We start from the raw sequence: 26679 nt of genomic DNA, 5'->3' as shown, positions 1-26679 counted from the left end.
GCGGCCGGGGCACGCGTGGCAAAGGAGCCGAGGGGACGCCGCAGTGGCCGCACAGCTGTGCACGCTTACCAGACTTGTCAGATGGCACATTTCAAACCTGTGCGTGTTGTTGCATGTAACGTCATTGTATCATGATGAAAAATAACACAGAATAAAGGCTGTTCTTTTGCCGGCAGCAAATAAAGCAAGCAAGCAAGCGCGCAGTCACTCCGGGGAGAGAGTCGGCCTGGGTGGCTCCCACCCTCCCATCATCCCTCCGCGGGGGGTGACGGGGCGCCCCGCCGGCCGGCCCCCCAAGACCTCCTCAACAAGGAAGGCTACTCCCCGAAGGCCAAGGAATGCCTAGCGGAGTCGCATCAGCCTCGCGTCGGGAGCGCCAGTAGAGGTGGTCCTGGTCTGCGTACTTCAGCTCTGAAACTCTGCAACCAAGTAGGAAAGAACGTTAGTTTCATTAGTTCAGTCACCAAGGAGACCTGTCTGGGGCAGGGGTGGGCGAGCGCGAAGCACGTTGTGAGCCGGTAAATTGTGAAACTTATCTACAAGGTCCTTTGAGTGGTTAGAATCAGCTGATCTCTGGGTTCTCTCACCTCTGGGCCCCTGTGGACACGTGACTCAAGCAGCAAAATCCACCCTCTTCTGGGCTCCCAGGCGCCCTGGGGAGAGGGCCAGGGTGGGTAGTAGCTGAACTGGGGACAGTGACTGTTCTCCTAAGTTGCTGCCTCCTAGAAAAGAACTATGGTTTCCTTGAATCAACAACTCTAGCCAGTCCAAAAAAAACCCAGAGACAAGTGCCGGTCACGTGGGGCATCAGCTGTTGGGCCCTCTCCACGTGCTGCTCGACATGTGTTCCCATATCCCTGCCTCCCTCCAGGGCATTTGAACCACAGCTGCCATCGGAGCCCCGACTGGAAGGAGCAGGCCTTCTCCCTTTCTGTTCCCAGCTCTGGGGACCCGGGAGGCCTGCACCCACCTTTCCTCCCCAACCCGTCCCTTCCTCCCCAGCCCATGGGGACGCTCGTGGCCAAACTGCTCCTGCCCACCCTGAGCAGCCTGGCCCTCCTCCCCGCTGTCAGTGTCGCTGCCAAAAGGCGGTTCCACATGGAGGCCATGGTCTACCTCTTCACCATGTTTTTTGTGGCGGTAAGTCCGGGAACCTGGGGAGAGTACCACCCGCAGCGGAGACGGAGGACGGGACCGTCTTTCCATCACTTTGCTGTATTTGGTGACGAAGAAAAGTGATTGGGAGGTGAAAAAAAGAGCCCAAGGACCAGGAGGGAGGGTTGGGGGACCCCCTTTGCCTCCCCGGACCTGTTTCCCCGCCTGTGCTGGGACTGGTGTGAGTGAGACCAAGCCCACAACGGGCCAGGGACCGTCAGTCCGGGACGAGCCCCTCCAAGTTTCCCCTTTCCTTGCCGCTGGCCGACCACCCCAGCCTGCTCCTGGCCCCAGCTGCCCCTCCCCCCACCTCCTGGGCCGGGCCGGGGCTAGCGGGGCGGAGGGGCCTGCAAGGTGACTCTGCTTCCAGGACTCCGGCGGCGCTGGCCCCCATTCAGGAGGGCCTGCTCACGTCGGCTTCGCTCCTTCTGGGGCCCACGTCTCTCTCCGGACCCTCCTTTCCCTTTCTATTTATATGTCTGCGAGCCTGTCTCTCGGCTCCCCTGTCTGTCCCCACCCCCATCTCCCTGTGGGTCTCTTTCCCTCTGTGTTTCTCTTCCTGGTTCTGTGTCTGTTTTTTCTTTTTCTCAGTCTGGGTCGGGTTTTCTCTTGATTTCTGGAGCTATATCCCCATGGAATTCACTCTCTTTCTAAGTGTCTTGGTCTCTTCCTCTCTAGCTCTCGTCCCCTCACCCTCCATGTGTCTCTCTGGCTCTATCCATTCTTCGAGCTTCTCTCCGTCTGTCTGTCTACCTACCTATGTACTATCTGTCTAATCCATCACTTTTACATCTGATTAATCATTAGCCACCTGTCGGATCAACCATCCAACCATCCATTATCTCTCAGTGTCTTAGTGCCTTCCTACCTCCCTGTCTCTGTTCCCCCGAGTCTCCTCCCACCCACCCTCGTCGCTGCACTCCCAGAGGGGCCCCTCTAAGGCCTAGCCTTCATTAAACCCAGCTCCCGGGAGAAGCACGTGTGGGGTAGGCGAGCATTCCCGGGCTCCACGGGGCAGCGCCAGACTTACGAAAGGTCACGGGCCCTCCTCACCGCAGGCAGCCCCTCCCCGCAGCAGGACTTCCCAGCTCATTCAAGGCTTAGATCTGCTCCTCCCAGGACCCCTGTGCGGGTGAGGTCCAGGGGGTCTGCTTGGCAGGTGAGAAACCAGGGCTAGAACGGACAGGGGATTCTCTGCAGGTACAAGGGCCTTAGGGCCGAGGAGAGGGACCGGGGTCCTGTCCTCCAAGCCCGTGGTAGACCCAGCCCAGGAAACCACAGTGACCGCCAGGCCAGCCCTCCCTGCCGGGGCTGAGCTGGCCCCACAGCTGCCCGGGTGGCTGGCCTCAGAGGCCCACCCAGCCCTGCCCCGCCCAGCCAGAGCGGCAGGGGCAGCTGCCTCCTGTGACAAGTGTCCTCAGGCCTCAGAGACACACTCTGCCCCTTCCTCCAGAGCCCCAGCAACACTGTGGCCGGCTCGGCCTCCCACACGGAGCTTCTGTGTCCCACCAGGACCACCCGGCGACAGTTGTTCCTGTGCTGGGCCCCGTGCTGTGTGCTTGGTCACATGGAGTCCCCTGGCCCCCGCTGCGGAGCGGGTGCTCTCGCCCTCCTCTGACAGGACTCCCCACCCCCAGGGCAGTCAGCTGCTAGTCTGCGCTCACACGGCCAGGGCCTGCTGGCTCAGCTGCCAGAGGCTGCGCTGTCTCCTGCCGGGCCCCCAGCCCCATGCCACCCCCGCCAGCACCGCCCCCTCTGCCCTCTGCGATGATCAGAAGAGGGAGGAAGGCCTCGCTGGCACAGAAGCCCGTGCTGCTCCCTGAATCTTAACCTACCCCACCTGTTCAGCAGAGGGGAACCGAGGGCCCGGCGGGAGAGGTCCCTCCTGGGCCAGCTCTCCTTCAAACCACTCCAAACCCTGCCTCCTTGTCCCTGCATACACAGGCAAACACTTACTTACACAGACTGTGAAACAGCTCCACGCTAGGAGCTGTGGTCATGGCAGGGATGAGCCAGATGGGGGACAGGGCCCAGAAAGTGTCCAGAATCCTGCAGCGATTAAATCTGTAATCACACAACATGACCTGTGCTACACAGGAGAGGCACAGGGACAGAGACACTATATTGTGGGGCTCAGGGGGAGATGTAATTCTGAAAGGAGCAGGAGGGCAGAAGAAGATCCGTGTGCCTCATAGGGCCTGGCTCTGCCTGCCAGAGCCATGGGGAGCAAGGGTCCTCTTCCCTCCTCTAGCCCAGAGATTTGAGCACCTTGATCACACCCTACCTGAAGCTTCTCCTTCCTGAGCTAGTCACATCCACCACCACCTGGTTCCTCTCTTCTAAGCTCTTCTTTGCCAGTGTGCCCCTTCAAAGGGTGTAGCATCCAAAGCTCGATATAGTTCTCTAGGTGGGTCTGGCCAGAGAGGAGCAGCAGAATCTCCTACCCTATTCTAGACACTATACCTCTATTAATGCCTCCTAGGTGCTCTTTAGCTTTAGCTCATGTAAAGCTGTAACCAGTAGAAGCTCTAAATCGACCCCAACTTGCTCGACTCACCAGGTGACCCAGGGCTTCCGGTTCCCACTGCCCATAATGTCCCTGGCACCTCCAAATATCGGCTGCTCTGCTGCACGCCTCCCCATCCTGCCAAGCTGGGCTAACCAAGAGCCGACTGTGCTGGTCCCCGCGCTTGCTTATGCCCTTGAACTTGTCAAAATAATTACATCATGCAATTAAATATTACTTACAGTGATGAAATGTGTAAGCGAAAGGGAAGAGTCGTCTTCTGTAAGAAATAAGCTGGCTGCCTTGAAAATACAGGCATTTGCTTTAAAATTCGTTATGACACAAGTTATCAAGGAGAGAACCGTAGGAGCCGGGGGTGGGGAGGGGCAAAATGAGAACGCCGCCACCTTTGACACCTGCAGAGGTCTCCGCCATCTTCCCTCAGTTTAGAGAAACAGAAACTGAGAGCTGCAGGCCGGTGGTTCTCAAAGCAGTGTGTGCAGGAGAAGAAACTCTGCGTCACTCCGGCGGCATCGGCATCAGTGCAAGAGCCTCTGAAAAAAGCAGGTCTCCGCCCCCAGCCCAGACCCGCTGGGGGAGCACCTCGCAAGGCCTGCTTAGCACCCAAGCCTTTACAAGCCCCCCAGGGCATCAGACGTCCGGTCATCAGGGGGTAACTCATGGGAGAGAAGCAAGGACCTACAGGCCTCCGCAGAGCAGACTGGCACCCACGGGGAAAGGCTGTGGCCTCTGCAAACCCGGGTGTTAAGGAAGGGTGTTGTAGGGCTCCCAGCTCGGCAGGCTTCAACCACAGGACCCTACGGGGGGAGGGGGTCTACAGTGCACCCATTTTCAGATGGGGAAACAGAGGCACGGAGGCATTTAGTGACTCGCCTGAGGTCCTGCAGCCAGAGAGTGGCCTGGCTCACGGGGCTGTGGCTCGGAGCCCAGGCCTGGCCCCGGGCTCCACTGCTCTGACCCCCCCACCCCCACCGCCGATCGACCATCTGTGTTTCCTGGCAGCTCTACCACGCCTGCAACGGGCCCGGCCTGTCCATTCTCTGCTTCCTGCGCCTCGACGTCCTGGAGTACTTCAGTGTCTATGGGACGGCCCTGAGCATGTGGGTCTCGCTGATGGGTGAGTGGCTGCCCCGGGAGCCCAGCCCTGCACACGGAATCCGCTTCCCTGCCGCCCACCATCCGCTCAGCCGAGCCCCATTGACTGCCCGCCCCTGCCCCTCTTCTCTGAGAACCCCTTTCCTTACCTGGGGTTCAGAGCGGTGCTTAATCTCTGAACGACTACCTCCAGTACTTACGTGCCTTGATTCTCATCTATCATAACCTTCTAAAACTGTGCATTTAGTAAAGGTTTATTTTGACAGATTGAGCAGAGGCATAGAGGGGAAAAAAGGGAAGTCCCCTGCCTGTCTCCCCTCCCCCTGGGGAGCCACTGCTCGCTGTTCAGGGTCTGTCCCCCGGGCTGTTCTCGGGGCTCACGCACACAGGCACGCACACAATTCTCAGCTCGGGTTTTCTGAAGATAGGATGAGTCACAGGCACGTTGCTCGGCAGCTTCTTTCACTCACTGGATTCGTGCTGTCAGGACACACGGTCCCCACCACACGGGGGCCCTGCTCCTGGCGCAGGCTCCGTGAAGGACCCAGGTCCTTCTCGCAGCTTGGCCATGGTCCGTGTGTTTTTGTCCCACTGGTCCCCTGGGATCGATTCGCTCTGGTCACCCACGTGCTGATCTGTGTGTTAGGGCAGCGGCCTGCTTGTCCCCTAAATCCGGCTCCATCTCGACCTCCAAGGGACCAGGCTGGGCCATGGGTTCTCCCTGGCTGAGGGGACGCCACCCCTGGCCCCTAAGGGGGGCCTCCCCGGGAAGCAGCGGCCAGGAGGGCGCGGGAGGCCCCTCACTTCACCCCGTTGTCTCCCCGGCAGCGCTGGCCGACTTCGACGAGCCCAAACGGTCAACCTTCGTGATGCTGGGAGTCCTGACCATCGCCGTGCGGACCTACCACGACCGCTGGGGCTACGGGGTGTACTCGGGCCCCATCGGCGCGGCTGTCCTCATCATCGCGGCCAAGTGGGTGCGTGCCGTGTGAGCCTCCCGGTCGGCGCGCCCCCTCGACGGCGCCTCTTTCCCCTGGGGTCTCTGTCTGCCTCCTCCCCACGTTGGCAGGCTGGACGTGGGGGCTCGGCTCACACACAGAAAGTGATCGCTGGCTGCCCCGGCCACGCAGAGCTGGTTCGTGTTATGTCTGTGCTCACTCGCTCTGGGCCTGACCCAAGTTACTTAACCCCTCTGCCTCAGTTTCCATATCTGTAGAGTGGGTGTTACTGTCCAGTACCTACCTCATAGGGTTGGTTCAAAGATTAACTGAAATGACGCATCTTAAGGACGGGCACAGAACCTGGCTCCTAATGTGCTCGACAAAAAGGAGCTGTTCTTTATTATTCCTGTCATCAAACAGAATGATTGGTTTAGAGATGCAGCATCAGTTGGAAGTGGCCTGGGTTAACCCAGGAAGACGTCCTGGAAGGGATGAGCCTTGAAATTGGTTCAAATGTGGAGGGAGGATGTAGTGTGAGGTCAACAGGAGCGTGGAGGCAGCTCCTGAGCTGGACTTTCAACACTGCACTGGGCGCCCAGGGGCCTGGTCCCCACCAGCCCGTCACACCTGGTCCCCAGGCCCTCCTGGCGGGAAGGACCAAAACCCACTCAGACTAGCCCAAGTGAAAGACAGATGCTACTGCAGGGGGGGCCCGGGGCGTTTCCTGGGCCCCCAGAGCAGGGAGGGAACTGAGCCTTGTGGGGACCATGGACCTGGAAAGCAAGAGGGCAGTTCTCAGGGAGCAGAGGTGTCCACCAACCCACCGCACAGCCTTGGGAGGGAAAACAAAGGCCTGGTGGTGGTGCTTGCCAGGCACACCCCACTCCTCTCTATACGCAGGGAACAGGGGGGTTCTTTTGCCGTTTGGTTAGTAAAGGCAGCGAGACTCAGGGCAGAGAGCATAACAGGCATGAGGTCTTGGGTTCAACCCCCAGTAACTCCATTTAAAAAAAGCATAAATAAATAAATAAACATGATTACCCCCACCCAAGAGCAGCAAGGCCCAGGGAGCTCAGCGAAGTCACGAGGTCACGGCAGGACAAGCGCAAGGACAAGCTCCGACTCGGCTCCGCAGCAGAAGGGAAGGGGCCTCTCTGTCCCTGCATCCTGGGGACTCGCGGCCGGCCCTGGGCTGACCCCGAGGCCGCGGAGCCCCTGTGAGGGGAGAGGAAGTGTGCTGGGCTCTGACTTGTCGGGCGGGAAGGGCCACGTTCATTAACATTCCGGAACGCGTAAACACGGAGAGCTCTCCGGGCTGGTAATTCGCTGGCTCCCTGGCGGGAAGCGGGACCAAGGCTGCTTGCTCTGCCCTGGGGGGCGGCTCCTCCTTGGCCGGGGTCTGAATCCCGGCTGGCTCCCAGTTAGCCAGGATAGCAGGCGCTCACCGGAGTCCCCACAAAGCACCGCAGGAGCCGAGAGGGCTGCCAGGCTCCCTCCATCTGGGGCTCAAATGGCGTTTTCTAGACCATTTAGCGTGGAGTTTATTTGGGGTTTTCAAGGGCACTTGTTTCCTGGAAGGAGGGCAGACTTTTCTCCTGGAGGCTCGTCCTTCTCGAGCCCCGGCGGGGAGCAGCCGCTCTCAGGGAGAGGAAGCGCAGAGAGGGCCGGGTGGAGGTGGCCGCGGGCCGGGCCGGGCCAGCGCGCCGCCTGGGGCAGGTGCTCTTCGTCCCAAGGCGAAGGCGCGGGATTGGCTGCAGGAGGGCTTCCGGGCCTCAGCCGCCTGCACCCGGGGAGCCACACTCTCTGGCTGGGCCCACACCCCGCCTGTGCCACTGCAGGTGCCGATTCAGAATTCACTCGCTGGCAAGGCGGCCCTGGCCCAGCACAAAGCTCCTCAGGGTCTCTGTGTGATCCGCTGGGTGGGCGGGTGGGCGGTGCCGTCGGTGGGAGCAGCCCTGCCCGCCGGCGGCGTCCACCATCCACAGAGTGTGTGGCCGTTCACCTGTTGCTGAAACCCAAAGCATTCTGCTTTCTGAAACACGTTGGCCCCAAAGGTCCGGGTTTGGGGGATATGGACCCACATTTACTTCGTCTTTTTAGAGTATGTGAACCGGTGTTTTTAAATACCTCCTTGAGCCTTGCTCTAAGCTTAGCCCCTGGGGAATGGCAGGTTCCATGTGCGGGTGCGGTGTGTCTAGTGAGTGCGATGCTGGGTCCATCCACTCAGACAGGGACCACCCCGCGGCCCCCGTGGCCACGCCGGGCCGGTCCCACACCTCCAGCACCCCGGTGCTGTAGATAACCACGGGTCTGGGCCCCTCGGGGCCCTCTGGCTGGACACGGGCAAGGATGGCCTTGTTTCACCCCAAGAGGCAGATGGGGCAGGAGGTCGTTGTGGGGCCAGATGGCCCAAGGGCTTCCCGGCCCGCCCAGCCAGGCGCCGGCTTCCTCGGGCCCTGCGGCCATAGGGCCGGACACGGCAGGCGGTCTCCCTGAGCCCCACCTCCCACCTGAGGCCGCCCGGACGTGGGTGCCCAGGACCAACGCCCGAGCCGGCCCAGGGTGGCCGTTCCCGAGGCTGTGGCCTGAGAGCGCCCCTCTGGCCCCCTCCCCGCAGCTGCAGCAGATGAAGGAGAAGAGGCGCCTGTACCCCGACAAGAGCGTGTACGCCCAGCAGGTCGGCCCGGGCCTCTGCTTCGGGGCGCTGGCCCTGCTGCTACGCTTCTTCTTCCAGGTACCCTGGCGGGGGGCGGGGGGAGCAGCCCGTCCATCCACAGGGCCCGTCAGCACAGCTTGCTGGGCCGGGGGCTGACCGGGCCGGGCCGCGCCCTCCCACTGACACCTCCCCTCCCCGGCCGTGCCCCTCCAGTCAGGGTGCGGTCCGTCCCCAGGGCCCCCCACCGCCCAGCATCACTGCCTGTGCGGGGCTAGGGGACGCAGAGCTTGCCTGTGAGATGAGGGGCACAGCCCAGAAGGGGGCTGCGGCTGGAGCCACACCTGGAGGTGGGGGGAGAGGGAGGAGAAATGTTAGTGGGGGAAGAATGGGGGAGAGAGGGAAGGAGAAAAGGAGAGAGGAATGGAGGAAGGGAGGGGGTGGGGGGAGAGGAGAGGGATGGGGAGGGAGGAGCCCCAGCCGTGCCGTCAAAGGCCCGGGGACTTGGCGCTGACTTTCGGTGCTCTAGGGGTTTGGTGGGGGGCAGACCCCCATGGGCTGGATGGTGAAGGAAGGCTTCTTGGAGCAGGGCACTTGGCAGGCTCTCGAGGACAAGTGAGGGGGTCGGGAGGAGCCTGTGGTGCGTGGCAGGTGCCCCGTCACGCCAGGTCTGCGCTGGAGACGGGGCTGAAGGGCTGAGGGCGGGGCGGGGCAGTCGGAGAGATGGGCTTTGGGGAGGGCGGGGGCGGCAGACCGGTCCTCTCTGCTCCCGCAGGACTGGGAGTACACTTACGTCCACAGCTTCTACCACTGCGCCCTGGCCATGTCCTTCGTCCTGCTGCTGCCCAAGGTCAACAAGAAGGCTGGGAGCGCAGGGGCCCCCGCCAGGCTGGACTGCTCCACCCTCTGCAGTGCTTGCATCTGACTGTGCGCCACCCCCAGCTCCAGGCCCCAGCCCTGCCCCGGCCCAGGCCCAGCGAGAGTTCTCCATCCTTCCTGACCTCGGGAAGCACCTCTTCTCAGAGCCTGAGAGGTGCCAGGGACTTGGGAAGCACCTTGCTGAGTGCTTCTTGAAAACACACTTATTAGGTTTCTCCTGGGTGCTAGGTGCCCTCTGGAAAGAAAAGAACTTTCTCTGGTGGGCCAAGGTCAGGACCGACGAGGGCGCCTGCAGCCGCCTGCAGCCAGCGTCTGTCCTCCCCAGCTCCCCTTCCCCGTGGCTGTAGCCCAGCTGTGGCTCCGCCTGCCCCATGGTCCCCATGCTCCCACACCATCTCTTTCCTCTTGGAAACTGGTATCGCCTCTCCTGACCTCTGCCCTCAGGCTCTGAGCGGGCCAGGGCCAGCAGGGCTGCTCTGTCCCCGGCCCAGGCCTGCCTGCCCCTTGGCTGTCCATCCAGCCAGGTCCCTGAATCAAACCATTTCCATTCACTGCGTGCCCAAACTCTCACATTCGTCATTTCATCTAATTCTTCAAACAAGTCAGGGTAAATGACGCGTTCAAGGCCCAGAGCTGGGGAGTGTGGAGCTGGGCCCAGCTGCTGTCCCCCGGTCCCCACACCAGGCCAGCCACCGTGCTCTGCAGCTGACCCGTGCCCACGGTTGGAGTGCACTCAGGGCCTTTGAGGGCCCACCCTGCCCGCAGCTGCCCAGCGTGGGAAGGTGGGCCTGGGTACAGGGACCCGGAGTAGTGGCCGCCAGGCCCCCGGGCCGGCCTCACGGGGCTGGGCTCGCGGCTGTGTGGCGGCAGTCCGCCTGCTCCCACTCAGAGCCTGTCTGCACTGGCCCTGGGGGTGAGGGGGCGGGGGCGGGCCTCCCAGACATCACCTCACAGACCTGAGCCTCCCCAGCCTCCTGAATGACCCGGGCACATCTGTCAGGCAGGAAGTTACCTACACCTGTCTGCGGCCTGTTTGTGTTTCCAGACGGTGTAGTTACCCCCAGCTGCACCCACCCAGTCGGGCGGCGCGTTATTTGTCCTAAAGTCACCTCATCCATGCCTCGAGGGCCGGGAGAGAGGTGGTGCAAGCACCCAGGCTGGGGACAAGGCGGACCCCTTGGCCAGGCCCCCATCTATCAGCTTCCCTGGCTGCCCAGTGGTCCCACGTCTTGGGGGCCTGGACACTCGCCATCTTGCCCTGGCTCAGCCCTTTTCTGTCCCCATAGCCGGTTAAAACAGAGCGGCCACGAGGTCCTTGACACCTGCACTGAGGGTCATCGCCAGGCCCTCGGAGTGGGGCAGAAGCCGAGGCCCCACGTCTTCAGGGCCCTCCACCCAGAGATGTCCCCACGGGAGAGCAGATGGCACGGGACACGGAGGGGCCCCTCCACCAGCCGGATCTGGGCCCCGGAGGAGGGGGGGCAGGTCTAAGTTGAGGGATGCAAGCACACACACGTACACACACGGGCGCAGGGACACATGAAGAGACAGACGTCCTGGAACCAGGCTCTCCCCTCTGGTCCTGCCTTCTGTCTCCCCAGAGGAGCACCAGGCAGTAAGGCAAGGGGCAGGCTCCGGGGGCCACGCAGGGGTAGAACATGACATCTGCAAGGTGGCTGGCCTCCACCGGTCGCCTCCCTCCCCCAACCCTCCGCCTCCACCCTAGCACCTCCCTCCCAACCCCCTCCCTCCCCCGCGAGCACACCCCAGCTCCCAGCTCTGCAGCAGCACATGGAAAATTGGAGGCTGCGGGGTGCTCCCAAGCAGGGAGGAGGCAAGGGGCCTGCCAAGCGCGGAGGGGCTGCGCTAACAGGCTGCTCACTGTGGCCGCGCTGATTTATGAGGCTGTCTGGGAGCCCAGCCAAGTCTGTAAGTCATGGACAATTAGGAGGCGCGCTCCAGCCCTCAGCCCCGTCTGCCTCTCGGGCTCCAGGCCCGACTGCACCCCTTCTGACCAGGGTCGGCCCCCACGGAGACCCCTCAGAGGATCCCGGGTGTGGGGCCTGAGTCCACTTTGCAGATGAGGACACTGAGGGCCAGCGGTATTGGCAGCTGGCCCTCATCCCTTGGACATTGGCCACTGAGTTTGTGGCTGAGCCCGGGGTCTTGCCAGTCATCCCAGAGGCATCTTCCTCTGGCTCAGAGGCCCACTCTGACATCCTGGGGGTTCCTCCCAAGGGCCAGGAGGGGACTGCCCAGAAAGGGGAACAGAAGGGAAGGAAGCCACCCAGAACCGCCTGACAAGCACCACTGGCATCGCCTTCAGAGTCGAACACCTCTGAGCCCCAGTGTCACGGAGCCCTGGGGTCTTCACGTCCCTGGAATCTGAGAATCAGGCACCTGGTGCCGGGAAGAGACTCTGAGGCCATCGCGGGCCACTTCAGGCTCCAGACTGGACTCCCCGTCCCCCACAGCCCTAATGGGGGACTACGGGTCCCTGAGTCTTGAAATTTCCTTGAGTGAGCATCCGAAAACATAGTCCTAGATGGTACCAGAAGTCCTAGAACAGCACTGCACCCAGCGCTTGCGTCAATGGGAGAGATGCTCCCCACCCCGACGGCGGCCAGCCACTTGCCCACAGGCCCCCGAGCATTTGAAATGGGGCTGGTGCAACGGAGGAGGAGCTGAGTCATTAAACGTCAGTTCAGTTTCATTAATTTAAATACAAATAGCCACACCTGTAGGGTTGCGATAAAATACAGGATGCGAGGTTACATTTGAATTCCGGATAAACAACAGACAGTTATTTTTCCCAGTTTTAAAATTTTTCCCATATTTGCAGGAGACATACTAAAAACTGACTCCCTATTCCTCTGAAATTTAAACGTAACCCAGCGTCCTGTATTTCATGGGGCATCTAGCCCCTGAGGCTGGCAGCTACCCGGGTCGGCGGGGGGTGGGGGAGAGGGGTGGGCAGTGCATCTATAGGAACCAAAAGGCTGGGGAGCGCCCCCGACACGTGGGTTTGGAAATCCGGGGTTAAGCTGAGTGGCACAGGCAGAGGGCTGCACCGCCCCGTTCTGGCTGCGGCTCTGGTGGGGTGGGGGTGGATGGGCACGCGCGCGACCCCACAGCAGCCTCCCAGAGCCTACAGAGCAAGGAGCAGAAGCAGCAGATGTGCCCTGGGCCCAGGCGCACGCCCCCTCCCTGCGCGTGCGCACCCAGAGCCCGGTCGGGGAGGGGGCGTGGGGGGCAGGGCGCCGCACACCTCCGGCGGCCCGAAAGGAGAATTATTATAAACATTTACAACAACGTAGACAAAACAGTCTATTGTAGCGGCCCCTCCGCCTCCCCGGAGCTGGGGCGAGGTTGGCATGGCGCGGGGAAGGCTTGGGCCCCCGCCAGGACGCCCTCTGTTTGCACAAGCGGAGGTGTTTTCGTCTGAGGGCCGTCTGCGTGCTGTGGCCTTTGTCGTGTCTGCTACTGAAATTTCCTGTCTCTGTTATTCTCTTCCCCAGCAAGACCATCTGAAACCCAAAACTTTTATTGCCCCTTTAAAAAAGGCTTTACAGCTCCCCATCTGCTCCATCCCTGTCCCGCTCCGGAGCTGCGATTCTAGCTGGGGAAGCGCTGGGTGCCCAGCGCTGCTGCAGGAATTCACCCGGGGCTCAGCCGCAGGGTCTTGGCGGGAGGAGCTGAGGGAGGAGGGCCAGGTATGTGGGCAAGACTGATTCTGCAGAGTCGGCAGTAAGCCCCAGGGTGTAAAACCCGGCTCGCTGGTTAACTGGAGTAACAGGGTTAGCAGCGAGCGACACAGGGCATGTGGCACCTAGGGCCTTGGCTGCTGTCCTGGCCACCCCCTCGCGGTTCCGTGTCCTGGGGGCCTGGCTGTTCCAGCCTCTGCCCCTGGTGTCCCCACCTGTGACTGGGAGTGGCAGCCTCTCCCGCCAGCCCCTCGGGCTTGTTAGGGTGAACTAAATCAGAGGCTGGCCGGACTGGCAAGGTCTTGGGAGAGTGAAGAGGGCAGAGAGGAGGCAGGGGGCCGGGCTGGTGGTGGCGGTCAGGCATAGAGGGGAGGAGGCAGGCCTGCGGGCCGTGCCGCCCGGCGCTCTTTTCCCCTCTGCGGCCATTGCCTAGTCTTCTCTGCTTCGGTTTCTCCATTTGTAATAATGCCCACTTCACGCGGGTTTTGCCAAGATTAAATGAGATAATTGAATGCAAAGTGCTTAGCAGAGTATGTTTTAAATGGCGTCATTGTTACTTTCATTAGCAATGGTCACAGGCAAGCCAGGATGTAGTAGAGGGGTCCTTACCATCAGGGGACATTCACCCCGCCAAACACCCCCATCTGACAAGAAAACAAAATGCTTCAAACCAAGTGTTTATTATGGATTCAGGAGTTAAGCAAGGCAGGCTGCCTGGAAGAGGCAGGCTGGAGACTGAAACTAGAAAAGCCAAGTGGACTGAACCACGTAAGTGTGCAGATACCTGGCTCTTGGGCCTCACCTGGGATGGCTTCACAATTCCAGTTTGACTGTCTCCTGTGCCCTGACCCTCTCTCCCCGACCTCCTGCACCCTTCCTGACAGCAGCGAGAAAATCAGTGCTGACCCCATGGAGAGGCAGGTGCTGTCCCCGGGGCTGCCCCTGCTTCCGTCGCTGGTGTATGCGCCAGGACAAGATGGAGAGAGTCCAGCCCGGCAAGTTCAAGGTTCAAAGACGGAGGAAGCAGCTGGCCGCACTGGGCTCAGATGAAGCACCACCACCTTCCCAAGTGGCCACCGGGAGCCACACAGCTTTCCCTGGCCCCTCGGGTTCACCTGCAACCAGCAGACCCTCAGTCCGCACAGTCTAGGGAGGGCAGCAGAGACAGGGCTGAGGAATGAGGGATGGGGGTCAGTGGTCCAGAGAGAGGGTGGAAGATCAAATAGGGTCCCTGCGGGTACTGCAGGGGCTTAAGGGCTGGGACGGCTGTGCGCAGGGCTAGGTGAGTGGGTGGGCTGCGTCCCGAGGGTCTAAAAGGCTGTCGCTGTTGTGGAGGGACTTTAGGGAGTCGGGTCCCACTGCCCAGAGAAGGCAGGCAGTTGGGAGAGACCAGAGGCTGCTGTCCAGAAGGAGGCAGCAGGGAGCCTGGCGAGGGCAGAGGGAGGGAGACGAAGGAGGAGAGGGTGGCCTGAAAGGGGCCAGGCGGTGGCCTCAACAGAGCTGGCAGACCCTGGCCTGCTCCCCTGGCCTCCTCTCAGGCTCCGGGAAGCGTGTCTGCATTTGGGGAGAGGGCGTCAAGGTAATTGTCCAAAGCTTCTGAACTGGTTTTGTAAAGCAGCAGGAGTGCAGGCCACCCCCAGTCTCCTTGGCCTCTCGCATTCCTGTGTCCTTTGTCGGGGGTGGGGTGGGGAGGCGGGAGGTGAGGACAGGCTGGCCCAGAGGGCAGCAGGGACCACGCACGCCAGCTTGATGCCCAGAGAGGTCGGGAGGCGTCTGAGACCCTTTGAAGTCTGGAAGCACAGCGCCAGCCGGAGCGCCCCACTCGGCACCCTGCTCCCCGAGCTCACTCAGCACGTGTGTAAAGGAATGAATGGGAGGGTTTTTCCATGTCTGTCTTGTTGAGGGCAGGCTGGCGGCTCCTGGAAGGGCCCACACTTGGTAGATGGCTAGTTAGTGACCTCAGAGGCTTTGGCCTTGACCCTTGCTGACCCATCCACCTGGAGAGGGTGGTTGAGCCCATGTGCCAGGAAAGGGACGGGCTCTGGAGTGCCCACTCCCCAGGGGCCATGTGACCTTGAGTGACTTCAGCTCCCAACACCTCTAGAAGCAGGGAGCCTGCTTAGTCCGCTGGGCCGTCCAATGGGACGATGGCGGTCACGGCACCTCCCCCTGGGCCCCCCACCGCAGACCACCTGCCCGGCTCAGGAAGGCCTGCAGAGGCGCACGGGACCCTCCATCGCACCAGCAAAAAGGCGCCGTGCTGTCGTGTGGCCGTGAGCAGCGGCTTGGCCCAGAGCCCCACCACGTGCGTTGTGGAGAAACAGGATGACAGGTCCAAGCCAGTCCTCAAGGGAGCCCCTCCAGCTGGGGAGACGGAGGTCCCCAGCCAGGAGGCAGCCAGTGGACGGCGGTGACCGCCCCAAGTTCAGGGCCAGGCCGCACGGGCCGCAGGCCAGGAACGGGCCAGCCTGGACCTGAGACCACGCACCGGCTTAATCGCCCCTGCTCTCCCCTTGGAGAAGGCGGGCCTCTCGTGCATTCACCAGGTTTTGTTTTCCTAACAGCTCGGCTAACAGGAGCCTGCTGGCCGAGGGCCCCAGCCGGAGCCAGGCTATCAGGTAGCTGTGGTCACATCTGGAAGGTGTTTGGCAGAGCGTCCGGCCCCCCGCACCGCAGCCGCCAGCCTCAAAGCAGCAGCTGATAAGCAGCTCCAGGAAGCTGCCGGCTCAGACCAGCAGCCTGACTCCCCGGGGTGGGAGAGGAGGGGCAGAGTGGGGGCACTCTGGCCTCAGGCTTCTAGCTGGGACAGAGACATCCGCACAAAAGGCCACCTCTGAGGCCGCCAAGGGCTGGCTGATTCCCCCGCACACGCCTGGGCCCCGCGATGCCTGCATCCTACGAACGGTGGTCACCACCCCGACGCCGGACTTGACAGCCTGGAGGGGCTCCCGCACCCGTGATCACTTCCTCGTCCCAAGCCTCTTGGCCAGCGCCCCGCACAGGTGGGAAGGCGGTGGGTCAGGGAGGAGGGAGGAGTCTGACGCTGACTCTTGGGCCTCCCAGCCGCCGGCATTTTGGTTCCCATGTGATGTGCGCTCACGTCACTTTCTGGTGAGGGACTCCTCCTTCTCCTTTATTGTCATCATTCTTACTGGCTTCCGACTGGCGCTGAGTTCAGCCAGTGCTTCACAACGGGCCACGGCTGACCCAGGACCCCGTGGGGGTCAGTGGTCCCAGCTGCCCTGCGAGAGCCTGCGAAGCCTGCTTGCTGGCCACGTTCTGGAGGAGTGGGTCAGAGCAAGCTTGCTGGCTGTGTTATTCAATCTCCTACATCCTTACTGAGTAGCTGCTGTCAGCTGCTGAGAGGGGTGTTAGAGCTCGCACTCAGGAAGGGACAGCCTCTGGAACGGAGGAAGCTGGGGCAGACAGACGTCCCCAGAAAAGAGGAAACGCAACCTTTATGCCACACTCTACCCCTAAAATAACTCCAAAACCCAGAAAGCTTCTAGCAGAAAACAGAAGAAAAGATACTTACGACCTTGGCTTAGGCAGAGATTCTGAGCTACGCCACCAAACATGCAATCCATCCCCCAAAATTCATAAACTAGACTCCGTCAAAATCTTAAATGTTTGCCCTTCAAAAGACATCATTACGAAAATCGAAAAGACAAGCGACAGGGAGGGGACGTTCGCAGAACACACGTGTGGTAAAGGACTTGCATCCAGAGCGTATAAGTACATTTTCAAAACTCAATGACAAAAAGGCCGCTCAGGAAGAAGCGGGCAAAAGACTTCAACAGACACTTCACCGAAGGTTTATGAACGGCCGAGGAGCCCGTGAAAAGACGCGCGCCCTGTTTCTTCTCATCAGTTACCTGGGAAACGCAGATCAAACCGCGCTGAGACGCCGCGGCACACCCAGTGGCGTAGCTACAACCCCAATTCCATATGAAGAGAAGCATCCTATTTCTAGAAGAGGTGAACCTTGGGGATGCTGAAACAGGCTGGCGGCTGCCTGGGGCTGGGGGTGGGGAAGCACGGCTTGGCTACAGATGGGCCCGGGGTGGGGTGACAAAGCCCCCGAGTGTAGTGAGGGTGACACAGAATTGCAGGTTTACCAAAAGCTCCCTGAACTTAACATGGGTGGACTTATGTGTGTACATTACACGTCTAAACCTGTTTTTCAAAAAAATCTCCCCCTCTAATGGTTTTGTTATTTCACCTTGTAGTTCTGCCGAATCTTGAGATTTTGTTACCAAGTAACCAAAGGAGGAATCGTTACACGTTCCCAATAAATCAGATGTTTTATTATTAAGCCGTGAATGAAGCGCTATCTCTAACAGTTCCTTCTGCCTGAAAGTGTATTTTTCTGACGTGAATGCAGTCCTCTCAGCATCCTCTGGTTTAGTATTTGCATAAACGCTTCCTCTCTGTCTTTCTGCGTCTTTATGTTTTAGACGCGTTTCTTAAAAATACCAGCTGGGTTTGGTCCTTTTTACCCGGCCTGAAATCGCTGGTTTTTAACTATCACGTCCTGTTAGTTTCTGCACATTGTAATTGCCGACGTAGTTGGACGGATTTTTATCACCTTTTCTGTCTTTTTCACGTTCCGTTTTCTGCCCCTTCTTGCCTTCTTTTGGATTCTTGCGGTTTTTTTCCTCCCCGGTGGATTCGAATTTACTCACTCTGTTTCTAGTCTTTCAGTGGTTGCTGATCAAAGTCTATGCTAAGTACTTTTTCTTCTTTTAAAAAAAAAACTTTTATAAATAAGCTTCATTAACATTTCCAAATTTTTTAAAAGTGCTTACTAATTTTTTTTGGTTTGTTTCAATTGTACAATGTTCTCTGATTATAAACACGTAGGGGTTTTTCTCTTTTTTTTTTTCCCCTCTTTTTCTTCTTCTTGAACATGGCAGGGACTCTCGACACTTCGTTCCGATGCCCCGCCCCTAACCTGAAGGCCGTTACTACTTGTGGGTTTGCACTGGCTTCATTTAAACCCCACGTGGTCTCTTCACCTGTACTTCCGTTTTGATTTGCCCACATAGACAACAGCCTCTTTCCCTCTCATCCTTTCTAACATTCCTGCCACCCGTCTGGGCTTACTTCCCTTCTGCCCAAATCCGTCCTGTAAAACTTCCTCCGGCGCGAACTGTTTGCGGAACACTTTCCTGGCTTCCGTCTTGCCTTCGCCTTGCCCCTTCTCCCTGGGTGCTGACTTCCCGGCTCCGAGGCTTCTGCTCTCGGCGGTTTTGACGACGTCACTTCTCTATTCCAGGCTCCCGTTTTTCCTACTGAGGAGCAGGCTCTCCGCGTAACTGTCCTGGCCGGTGCGCTGTGCTTCCTCTCCGATCCGCTCCCAGGCCTTCTGCTGGCCTCTGATGGTCTGCGTTTTCACTCTGAAGTGACAAGGTGTGGAGCCCTAGCACTCATCTCGCCTGAGGGTCGTTGGGCTTCTTACATCTGTGGGCGACTGCCTTTCATTAGATCTGGAACAGCCTCAGCCTTAATGCTCTTCGGACGCTGCCCCTGCCCCCGAGGTCTCTTCATTTCCTGCAGCTCCTGTTAGCCACATCCTTGGCTTCTCACTCTGTTCTCTCAGTTTTTTCGTATTTCCCAGTGTAATCTTCCTAATTCCTTTGGCCTTATCCTTCAGGCCACTAATGCCTCTAGCTCTGTCTAAGCTGTCCTTACACCATCCTCCGGCTTTTAATTTCCTTTTTGTAAATTGAAGTACAGTCAGTTACAACGTGTCGACATCTGGTGTACAGCACAGTGTCCCAGTCATGCATACACACACATATATTCATTTTCATATTCTTGTTTTTTAATTTCAAGTGTTCTGGTTTTTTTCATCCCAGGAGTGTGTTCGGTGCCAGTGTACCCAAGTCCCTTTTATTTCTCCTGTAAAACATGTTCATTTTGTTTTGTGGATCTGCTGGTTCCCAGTCTGAATTTTTGGCTGATCTGACTCTACCACCTACTGTTTCTGTCAGCTCTTACTCATGTGCCTTGTTTCCTTGTGTCCATGGTGAATTTTTACTCGGGCCGTGGAAACTTGTGCACATTTTCTGAGACTTGAGATAAAGGCAGGCTCCTTTAGAAAGTGTTTGCAGTCTGAGAATCCTTTTAACTAAAAACATCCCTCGTTTGAGGTTTGGGGGCAGTTAGGGAACCTGAGTTCAGACCGCGCACACACCCGGGGCCAGCTTGTGATGCCGGATCCTCACAGCACTGTGCGTCCGCTCCTCGGCCCCAAGGCAGGAGACGCACCACCTGGAGGGCGGCTTTTCCAGTTGACCTGGATGCTGAGGTTGGGCCCTCCGGAACCCTGGATGGGTGGAGGTGGTCTTCTGTCGGGCCCCTGACATGACCAGGCTCTGTGCTTCCTCTTCTGTCCCTCGGCCCAAAGAGATCCAGAACAATGATGCTCTGGTTTACCTGTGAGCGTAGAAGAGTTTCAGCTCTCCAAATCCAAAAAGAGAAGACAGACTTTTCTTCGACCATCACAACCAAGAAACACCAGAACCAGCCTCAAACCTGTCTCAACCAATCGGTGACCCCCCGCTTCAGCCAGCCAGTCGGTGGTGGTCACACGCCAGAAACCACACTCCCTCAGCTGAGGAACACCCAGGTCCCCCCAGGCCTGACACCACTCCTGCTGAAACTCTGTGCCAGGCCAGCAGGGAGCCTCGCTTGGGGTGGTGGGCCTCAAAATTGCGGCTCTCCCTGGCACAATAAACAATAAAGTCCCCTTGTTTGGTCTCTGATGCCCCCACACTTCAAAGCAAAGCCAGCTTCCATATGCCATGTTTCTCTCTCACGTTCCTCCTCCCGGCCCGAGGGTTCCGGACTTCCTAGCCAGCCTGAGACAGCATCCAAGATGGACATCTTTGATTTTAGTTTAACTTTTAAATTTTTTTTGTTAATGGAGGTACTGGGGATTGAACCCAGGACCTCATGCACGCTAGGCATTTACTCTACAACTGAGCTGTTCCCCCCAACCCCCCAGACATCTTTTATTTTATCCAGAGTTTGTAGCTGCTTTTAAGGGAGGAATTGTAGGTTCTTAACTGGCCGCACTGACAGGAGCAGAAATCTTTCGCCTTTATTTCACAGATGAAGGATCTGAGGCGCGGCGCCCCCCGGTGAAGTGAATGCTCCACAGAGGACTCAGGTGAGAGCTTCTGGGCTGAGTATCTCGGGATCCAGGGAGGGCAGAGGTCACGGGGCCGGCTGGCCTCCCTCCGCCAGTGACGCTGGTGGTCATGATGATGGAGTTATGAGCTGTTCCACTGGCAGGCGGCGCCATCCTGACTTTACAAACCCAAGCACCTTTGCCTACAGGTAAAGCCACCCCGTGGCCTGGGCTGCGGACAAGCGTCAGCCCGACGTTCCGGGGCACTCAGGACGTCAGTGCTTCCCACCACTCTGCAAGCCAAGCAGGGCTTGGCCTCTTCCTGTTACTCCAAGGGTCGGGGGTCCCCAAAAGGGCCCCAACACCTGTGTCCCTTGGTCAGCCGAGCTGCTGGGGAGGGGTGGGCTTTCCGGATGATGTCACTTGGGGAACAGCTGGGCACAGCTGCACGCTGAGGACACAGCCGCGCCTGGAACACAGGGTCAGACGATGTTCCCAGCACGGGCCCCGCTCCAGAGGCCAGGCCAAGGGACGGCGTGTCCCTGGGGCTGGCTGGCCCCGGGCCCAGCCTGACAGAGCAGCAGGGGGAGGGCAGGGCCCCGAACCGGAGGAACGTGCGCTTCCTCTCCAGACCCCCTCCCTGAGCAGGGTGCTCTCCGGGGGCGGGGCAGCTTGCTGGCCCCAGAGGGGCTGGGGAACAGCTGGAGGGGCTTCGGGCTTCTGGAACCCTGCGCTGCGGCTCCCATCCATCTGCTCAGGTGCCGCCGCTGGGGCCTGAGGGCTTGGTGTGGCCCGTGCCCAGAACCCTCACACGGGCCACCGTGGGCCCAGACTTGCTCAGTTAAGAACTGCCACTCCTCCAGCCCCCGCCCCGAGCAAGATGCTGGCGACCAGGTCACCAGCCACCCCCAGCCTGAGCGCCTGCTTCACAACCCCCCTCGGCACCTGCTGCCGGCCCTGCCCAACCTGCCTCCTCCTAGCCTCCCAGCAGGCCGGCCTCACCTGCCCCTGGCTCTGCCTCTTGTTGCAGCCCCCACTCCTGGCACGTACCTGAAACCTCCATGAAGCCTCCGTGTGTGTGTGCGTGTGTGTGCGGGCACGCGCACATGCACACTTGGGGGCTGGGGGCTGAGTGGGGGGATGGATGTGGGTGGCAGGGTGGAGGGTGTTGAGAGTGCGTGGAGGTGTGTGTGTTGGGTGGGTGAGCAGATGGGTGGGTGTGGGTGGGGGGTGGGGGCTGAGGGGTGGGTGGACATGGGTGGAGGGGGCTGTGCGCTCACGGTCCTCCCAGCCCCTGGACACCATGGACACCTCCTCAGCTCTCCGCCTGTTAAAGTCTTGCTCATCCTCCAAGACCCGGCTCAGGCCCTAGCTCTCCCACAGCCCCCTCAGGGCCCTCCCGCGACCCCCCCACCGTCCCTCACCCATCACTGAGGGTGTCTTGCATCCACGTGTGCGTCTCCCCGCACCGGGGCCGCGGCCCGCTGGCCTGGCCTCGCCTCCGGCTCCGAGCCCTGCGGGCGGCCGCTGCCCGGTCAGCCTGTGACGGTGAGGCGCTTTCTGGGGCGTCTGTTAATGCTTAATGTCCCTTTTTACCACGTGACCAACATGCAGGTGGACAACAATCCTAGGTTTGTTCAAAGCAACCATTTAACTTAAAAAAAAATGACCCCAATCATTCATCCACGTAGCAGAGAAACACAAGCAAGCGGGCAAGCAGAAAGGCCGCCCAAGCCACCTCCCTGCAGACCCGCGCGGACGGCTGCAGCTCCCCGGTGAACTCCCGCGGTCCCAGCCGGCCCTGATGGGGGTGCAGCTGTCATCCCGGCTACGGCGGAGGGAATGGAAGTGTGAGGTCAGGGCGGCCCAGGTGACCGGCAGGCCTGGGGCCAGCAGTGGGCTCGGGGGCCGAGCGCGGACACCATGTCCGTCCCTCCAGTGTCACCCCGCCATCTCCCCCAAGTGCCTTCTAGGTCAGGGGAACTGTGTTCACTCTCAAGTCTGTCACACTGCCGCCCAGCAGGCCAGCCCCGGCCAAGACATGGTGGATAGGAGCTCAGGAGGGGCCCTGTGGGGACAGCCCGGCCCCAGGAACCCTTCCCAGAGGCCAGGCCAGCTGCTCCTCCCCAGCCGGCGCGGCAGCAAGGACTTCGGCTCCCGACGGAGGGGAGGCCAAGTCTGCTGCAGCTCAGCCTCCCAGAGGCCAGGGGCCTGTTCCAGGCCGTCGAGCCTGCAGTCCAGGCCGGCCAGCTTTGGGGAAGGGTGGGGGAGCGCTGGGAAGCCCCGAGCCAGAAGGGTCCTGCCCTGACCTTATGCAGAGACGGTGAAGAGCTCCAGTCACCTCCTCTGCCCTCCCTCGGAGGGGTGTCCGTAAGCTGGAGCGCCAGGCACCCAGGACAGATAGGAGAAAGCGCTGGGTCCTAGGATGCTCGGATATGGACAGCCCCCCTCACTTGTACAGGGCTGCCCGGCGTCCCCAGCCATCACCTGGGAGCTGCCCAGCGAGAGGCATGGGGCTGCCTCCACCCAGCTCTGGGGGGGCCTTCACGTGAGACCCTCGTTTCAAGTGCATCTGGGAGGGTGCCTGACCTGAAGACCACCACCTCGCTTTGCCGGGGCCAGACCCCAGATGAACTCAGATGCATTACGTCTGGACTTTGGGAAAGGTGGAGATGAGCCGAGGCTGGAGGGACTGTCTTGGGGAGGGGCCCGTTTCCCAGCAGTGGCAGAGGGGCCCGTGGGCACTCAGCCTTGATCCTGACAAATAGGAGTCTATGGAAGAGGGAAAACCAGCAGGCGAGGGCGCCCCGCCTGTCTCGGGGTCCTCAGAGGGCAGCTCTGAGCGCCGTGGACGCCGACAGCAGGCAGGTGGGCCTCAGCGTGCTCCAGCCTCACCCGCACTGGCAGGCGCGGGGGCTCAGGCTCAGGTCCCGGCCATCGGGCCCGGGGCTGCACGCACATGCACACGCTTCTCACTCCGCAAGGCCCGGCCAACAGACAGGACCAGTGTCACAAGATTCCTGCCCTGGCAGTGTCCGGGCCAAGGGGGCCTGTGGACTCAGGATACAGAAAGCCAGGGCGGCGTCCTCAGATGGAGGTATTTGCTCTCGACCCTGAAGAGCATCACGTCAACAGGCAGCGAGGGACCACGGGGCACAGGAGGCCCACCGGGGACCAAACCTGGGCACAGCGACGCCTCCGGCCGTGGGGAGCGGGGCAACAGACCTCCGTCCAGGAGGGGCGGGGCTACACATGTGTTCACGCAGCGAGCACATTTCTTCTCCCCAGATCGTGTGTTCCTATGTGCCTCCACTCCCACGGGACCCCAGAGACGGTGACCACGGGCCCCGGTGAGCTGAGTCTTAGAAAGGCCAGGCAGCCATGCGTGGGCGACAGACCAGCTGAAAGCCAGGCCCAGGTGGTGGAGACACAGGGGCTTAAGACCCACACATGTCATCTACGTGGGTCCCGGGCCCACACTCAGGCCAGCCCGGAGTGTCTGAGGCTGCCCTCTACCACAGCCTGACTGCCCCCTCTCACAGCCCACTTAGCCCCAGGCTCCAGACACACCTGCTGGCTGCAGCCCCACCCACCCAGGACCAAGCCACTCCCCACCCTGGAACCGCCTCTCCCGTCCCCATAACCCCCACCCCAGCGGGCCTCACGCATGCTGAGGGCACTCCATCCGCGCCAGGAGGTGTGCCAGGCTGGGTCTGGAGCCGTCTCCCCTCCTGGACCCAGAGCTCCCTTGGGGCGGGCCCTAATCCCACTGCTGGCGCCTCACACACCCGAGACGCATCTGAGGGCCGTGTGGATGCTGTGACAAAGCTCGTGGGGACCAAGCCAGCCCGTCCCACAGGGGATGGGGTCACTTTGTTAAAGCCTGTGTGTGCACATACATGCGTGTGCCCGTGCACGCACTGACACACATACACGTGTGCACAGCATGTGTGCACGTGCACTACAGGACACACCAGGGTGCATGTGCACATGTCTATGTGCACACACGTGTCCGAACACCTATGTATGTGGTGTGGGTAGGGGCTCCCGGCCTCCTGGCCTTCCTCCTGGGATTAGCCATGGGGACAGAACACAAGGCTGGTGAGGCAGCACGCATTCTTCTGGGACAGCTGGAGAGAAAACAGTGTCGGATGTCAGCTCCTCACAGAACGGAACCCCTGACCCTTCCAAGGGGGTGCTGTCCAAGACGTGCAGGTAACCAAGGTCCCGAGATGCTGGGGTACTCACGCCTTCACACGCTCAACCCCCAGCCCAAATTCCCCTCCCTGGAGACTCCCCACACTCCCTTCTAGAAACTTCCCTGTGGTGGGCCTTGAGGCTGGCAGAGAGGTCAGGGTCTGAATCTCCCCTGCCCTCCAGGCAGTGACCCGCCCTTACCCTGTCTCTTCCCAGAACAGGACTGGGAGCCCCCGGGCCAGGGCCACCGGGCTCCTAGGGCTGCAGCCCTGACCGCCACCCGCCGCTCTCTGCCTGTGGCCAGTGGACATTCCCGAGGTCTGGGGAGGTGGTGGACGGGGCCTGGGCCCTGGACTCAGCCCCCCAGGCAGACTCCAGCGAGCTCCCCAGGACAGTGTGGCGGTTCCCAGCAGGGATGCTGCAGTCGCAGGGCCAGGGTGCAAACCCCAGGGCCTCTTGATGCGGACACTTCAAAGGAAGTGCCAAACCTGGTCTGTCGTCCAGTGGCCCTGAGCAGGCCCCCCAGAGGTGAGGGGAAGACCCCTGGGGGTAGATCCTGCCGGTTCTGCTTGCCACCCACCCACCTGCCCAGCCTCCGGCCCTGCCCGCCACAGAAGGGCTGGAAAGGCGTCCGCCCGCCCGCCAACAGGGAGGAGAGCCTGGGCGCAGAACCCCTCAGCCGCCCCCCGGAGGGGAGACGTCGCAGAGCAGCTCTGAGCCTCGGAAGAGAACAGCCCCCCGGGTTACGGGAGCGGGGGCGATTCTTGGCGACTGCACACGGACTGGTGCTCCCGAGGCACCAACAAGTGACACCTGTGACAAGCGCCCTCACTGGCCCCCATCCTCCCCCAGCTCGCCGGGAGCCCCAGAGGCTTAGTCCTGGGGGGCCTGGCCCCACTCCCCACCCCCGGAGGTGGCCACGGGTCTCCCAGTGGAACATTTTTGACATATTCTAAACAGTCAGCAAAACAAGATGAAAATTCAGTCATTGCTTTTGGCAGCGAGTCCACGGGCCAGCACAGGGGCCAAAAATAACCGAGGGGAGGTTTCCCGGGCCACCTGCAGCCCTGGAGGCTCTGTGTGGGCTCCGTCTGGGCGAGGGGCCGGAGCGGTCCCGGCCCAGCCCCGCCGCCGCCCGCGGCCGGGAGGGAAGGGGGAGGCTGGAGGGACGCGGGGGAGCGGCCGGCACAGGGCGAGGCTGTCGCTCACACGCCGCAAACCAGGAAGTGTCCAGCCATCCGAAAAAATGTAATGTCGGACTTGAGCAAGAGAAGCAGCTGCTCCACTACTTAGCGGCCCACAGATAGTTGGCTGAGTCCCGGGAGAGGGTGTTGGCTGAGGCCGCTAAGAGGCAGAAACACCAGGTTGGCCGGGCCGCACTCCCCGCCGCCCCGCCCTCCCCTGCAGTCTCCGCAGGCCCAGCCGGCCCCCGACAGCGGGGTGCGCGGTGTGGACCCCAGGGTTGTTAGCACCGGGGTCACTGTGCACCTGGCCGGGGCTGGGCACCTGGGTCTGACCCTTCCCAGCACAAGGCCAAGGGGGAAAGAACTCACTTCACCCAGATCACTCGGATCAGAACTGGGTCCCCATTGCGGGACCCAAAGAGGGGCTGATGGCCAGCAGGGGGACTGGTCAGCCTCCGCCTGGCCTTCTCCTGTTCCCTCTCTGTGCCCCAAGCAAGATGCACTTGGTACATGAGGCATGTATGGCTGAAGCCCCGAGGAGAAGTGTCCACCGGGGGTGTCTGGCCAGGTCTCTGCTGAGAAGGACAGGAGAGTGCTCCAGCCAGGGCCAGACTCTCAGGACCGGCTGCCCTACGGCACGAGGAAGGATGACTCTGCCCCCGAGCACCTGCCCGTCTGCCCACCTGTCCACCTGCCATCTGTGCAAGCCCCTCTCCTGTCTCCTTGGGTAGAGGAGGGGATTTCCACCTGTCACCTCATTCCTGTCTCTTTCACTCTCACCCTGCAGAGGACACCGGGCAGGAGGAAGGCCCGTGGATCCAGGCTGTGCTTGGTCTCAGATGAGGGCCCTGGAGGTGCCCACCTCCCACTGGGAAGCCAGGCCAGGCCATCCTCATCCCCTCCTCCTTCTCCTCCTAGCGCACAGGGGCCTCTCCTGAGAGGTTCCCGCCTGCCTCTGAGGACAATTCTCCAGCATCCAGCTCCAGAACACACCTATGAGCCTGCCCCTTCCATCCCCAGGCCCCCTGATCCACGGGTGAGGAGGGGGCAATGCCATGTACCACTCAGGAGCCCACGAGGCTGCAACACACAGAAAACCAGCTAGCACAGCACGGCATGCGGGCTCCACATCATCGAAGAACCAGCTCCTGCTTCGTCCCTGCCCACCATCCTAGCCTGGGCTCTCACCTCCTGGTTGCAAGAGGG

General features: G+C 60.7%; 1 protein-coding gene across 1 annotated transcript; it reads left to right on the top strand.

The window, feature by feature from the left end:
• Positions 1 to 884: 884 nt before the first annotated feature.
• Positions 885 to 9811, top strand: MYMK (myomaker, myoblast fusion factor). Its single transcript, XM_006217501.4, has 5 exons — positions 885 to 1140; positions 4685 to 4799; positions 5606 to 5754; positions 8336 to 8452; positions 9147 to 9811. The coding sequence occupies exons 1-5, from the start codon at positions 1006 to 1008 to the stop codon at positions 9294 to 9296; spliced, it is 666 nt and encodes a 221-aa protein (XP_006217563.1). The 5' UTR covers positions 885 to 1005; the 3' UTR covers positions 9297 to 9811.
• The last annotated feature ends 16868 nt before the right edge of the window (positions 9812 to 26679 follow it).

This window comes from Vicugna pacos, chromosome 4 (assembly GCF_048564905.1).
Source record: "Vicugna pacos chromosome 4, VicPac4, whole genome shotgun sequence".
NCBI lineage: Eukaryota > Metazoa > Chordata > Mammalia > Artiodactyla > Camelidae > Vicugna > Vicugna pacos.
Note: the sequence above shows the minus strand (reverse complement) of the source record. Positions and strands in the feature narration are given on the sequence as shown.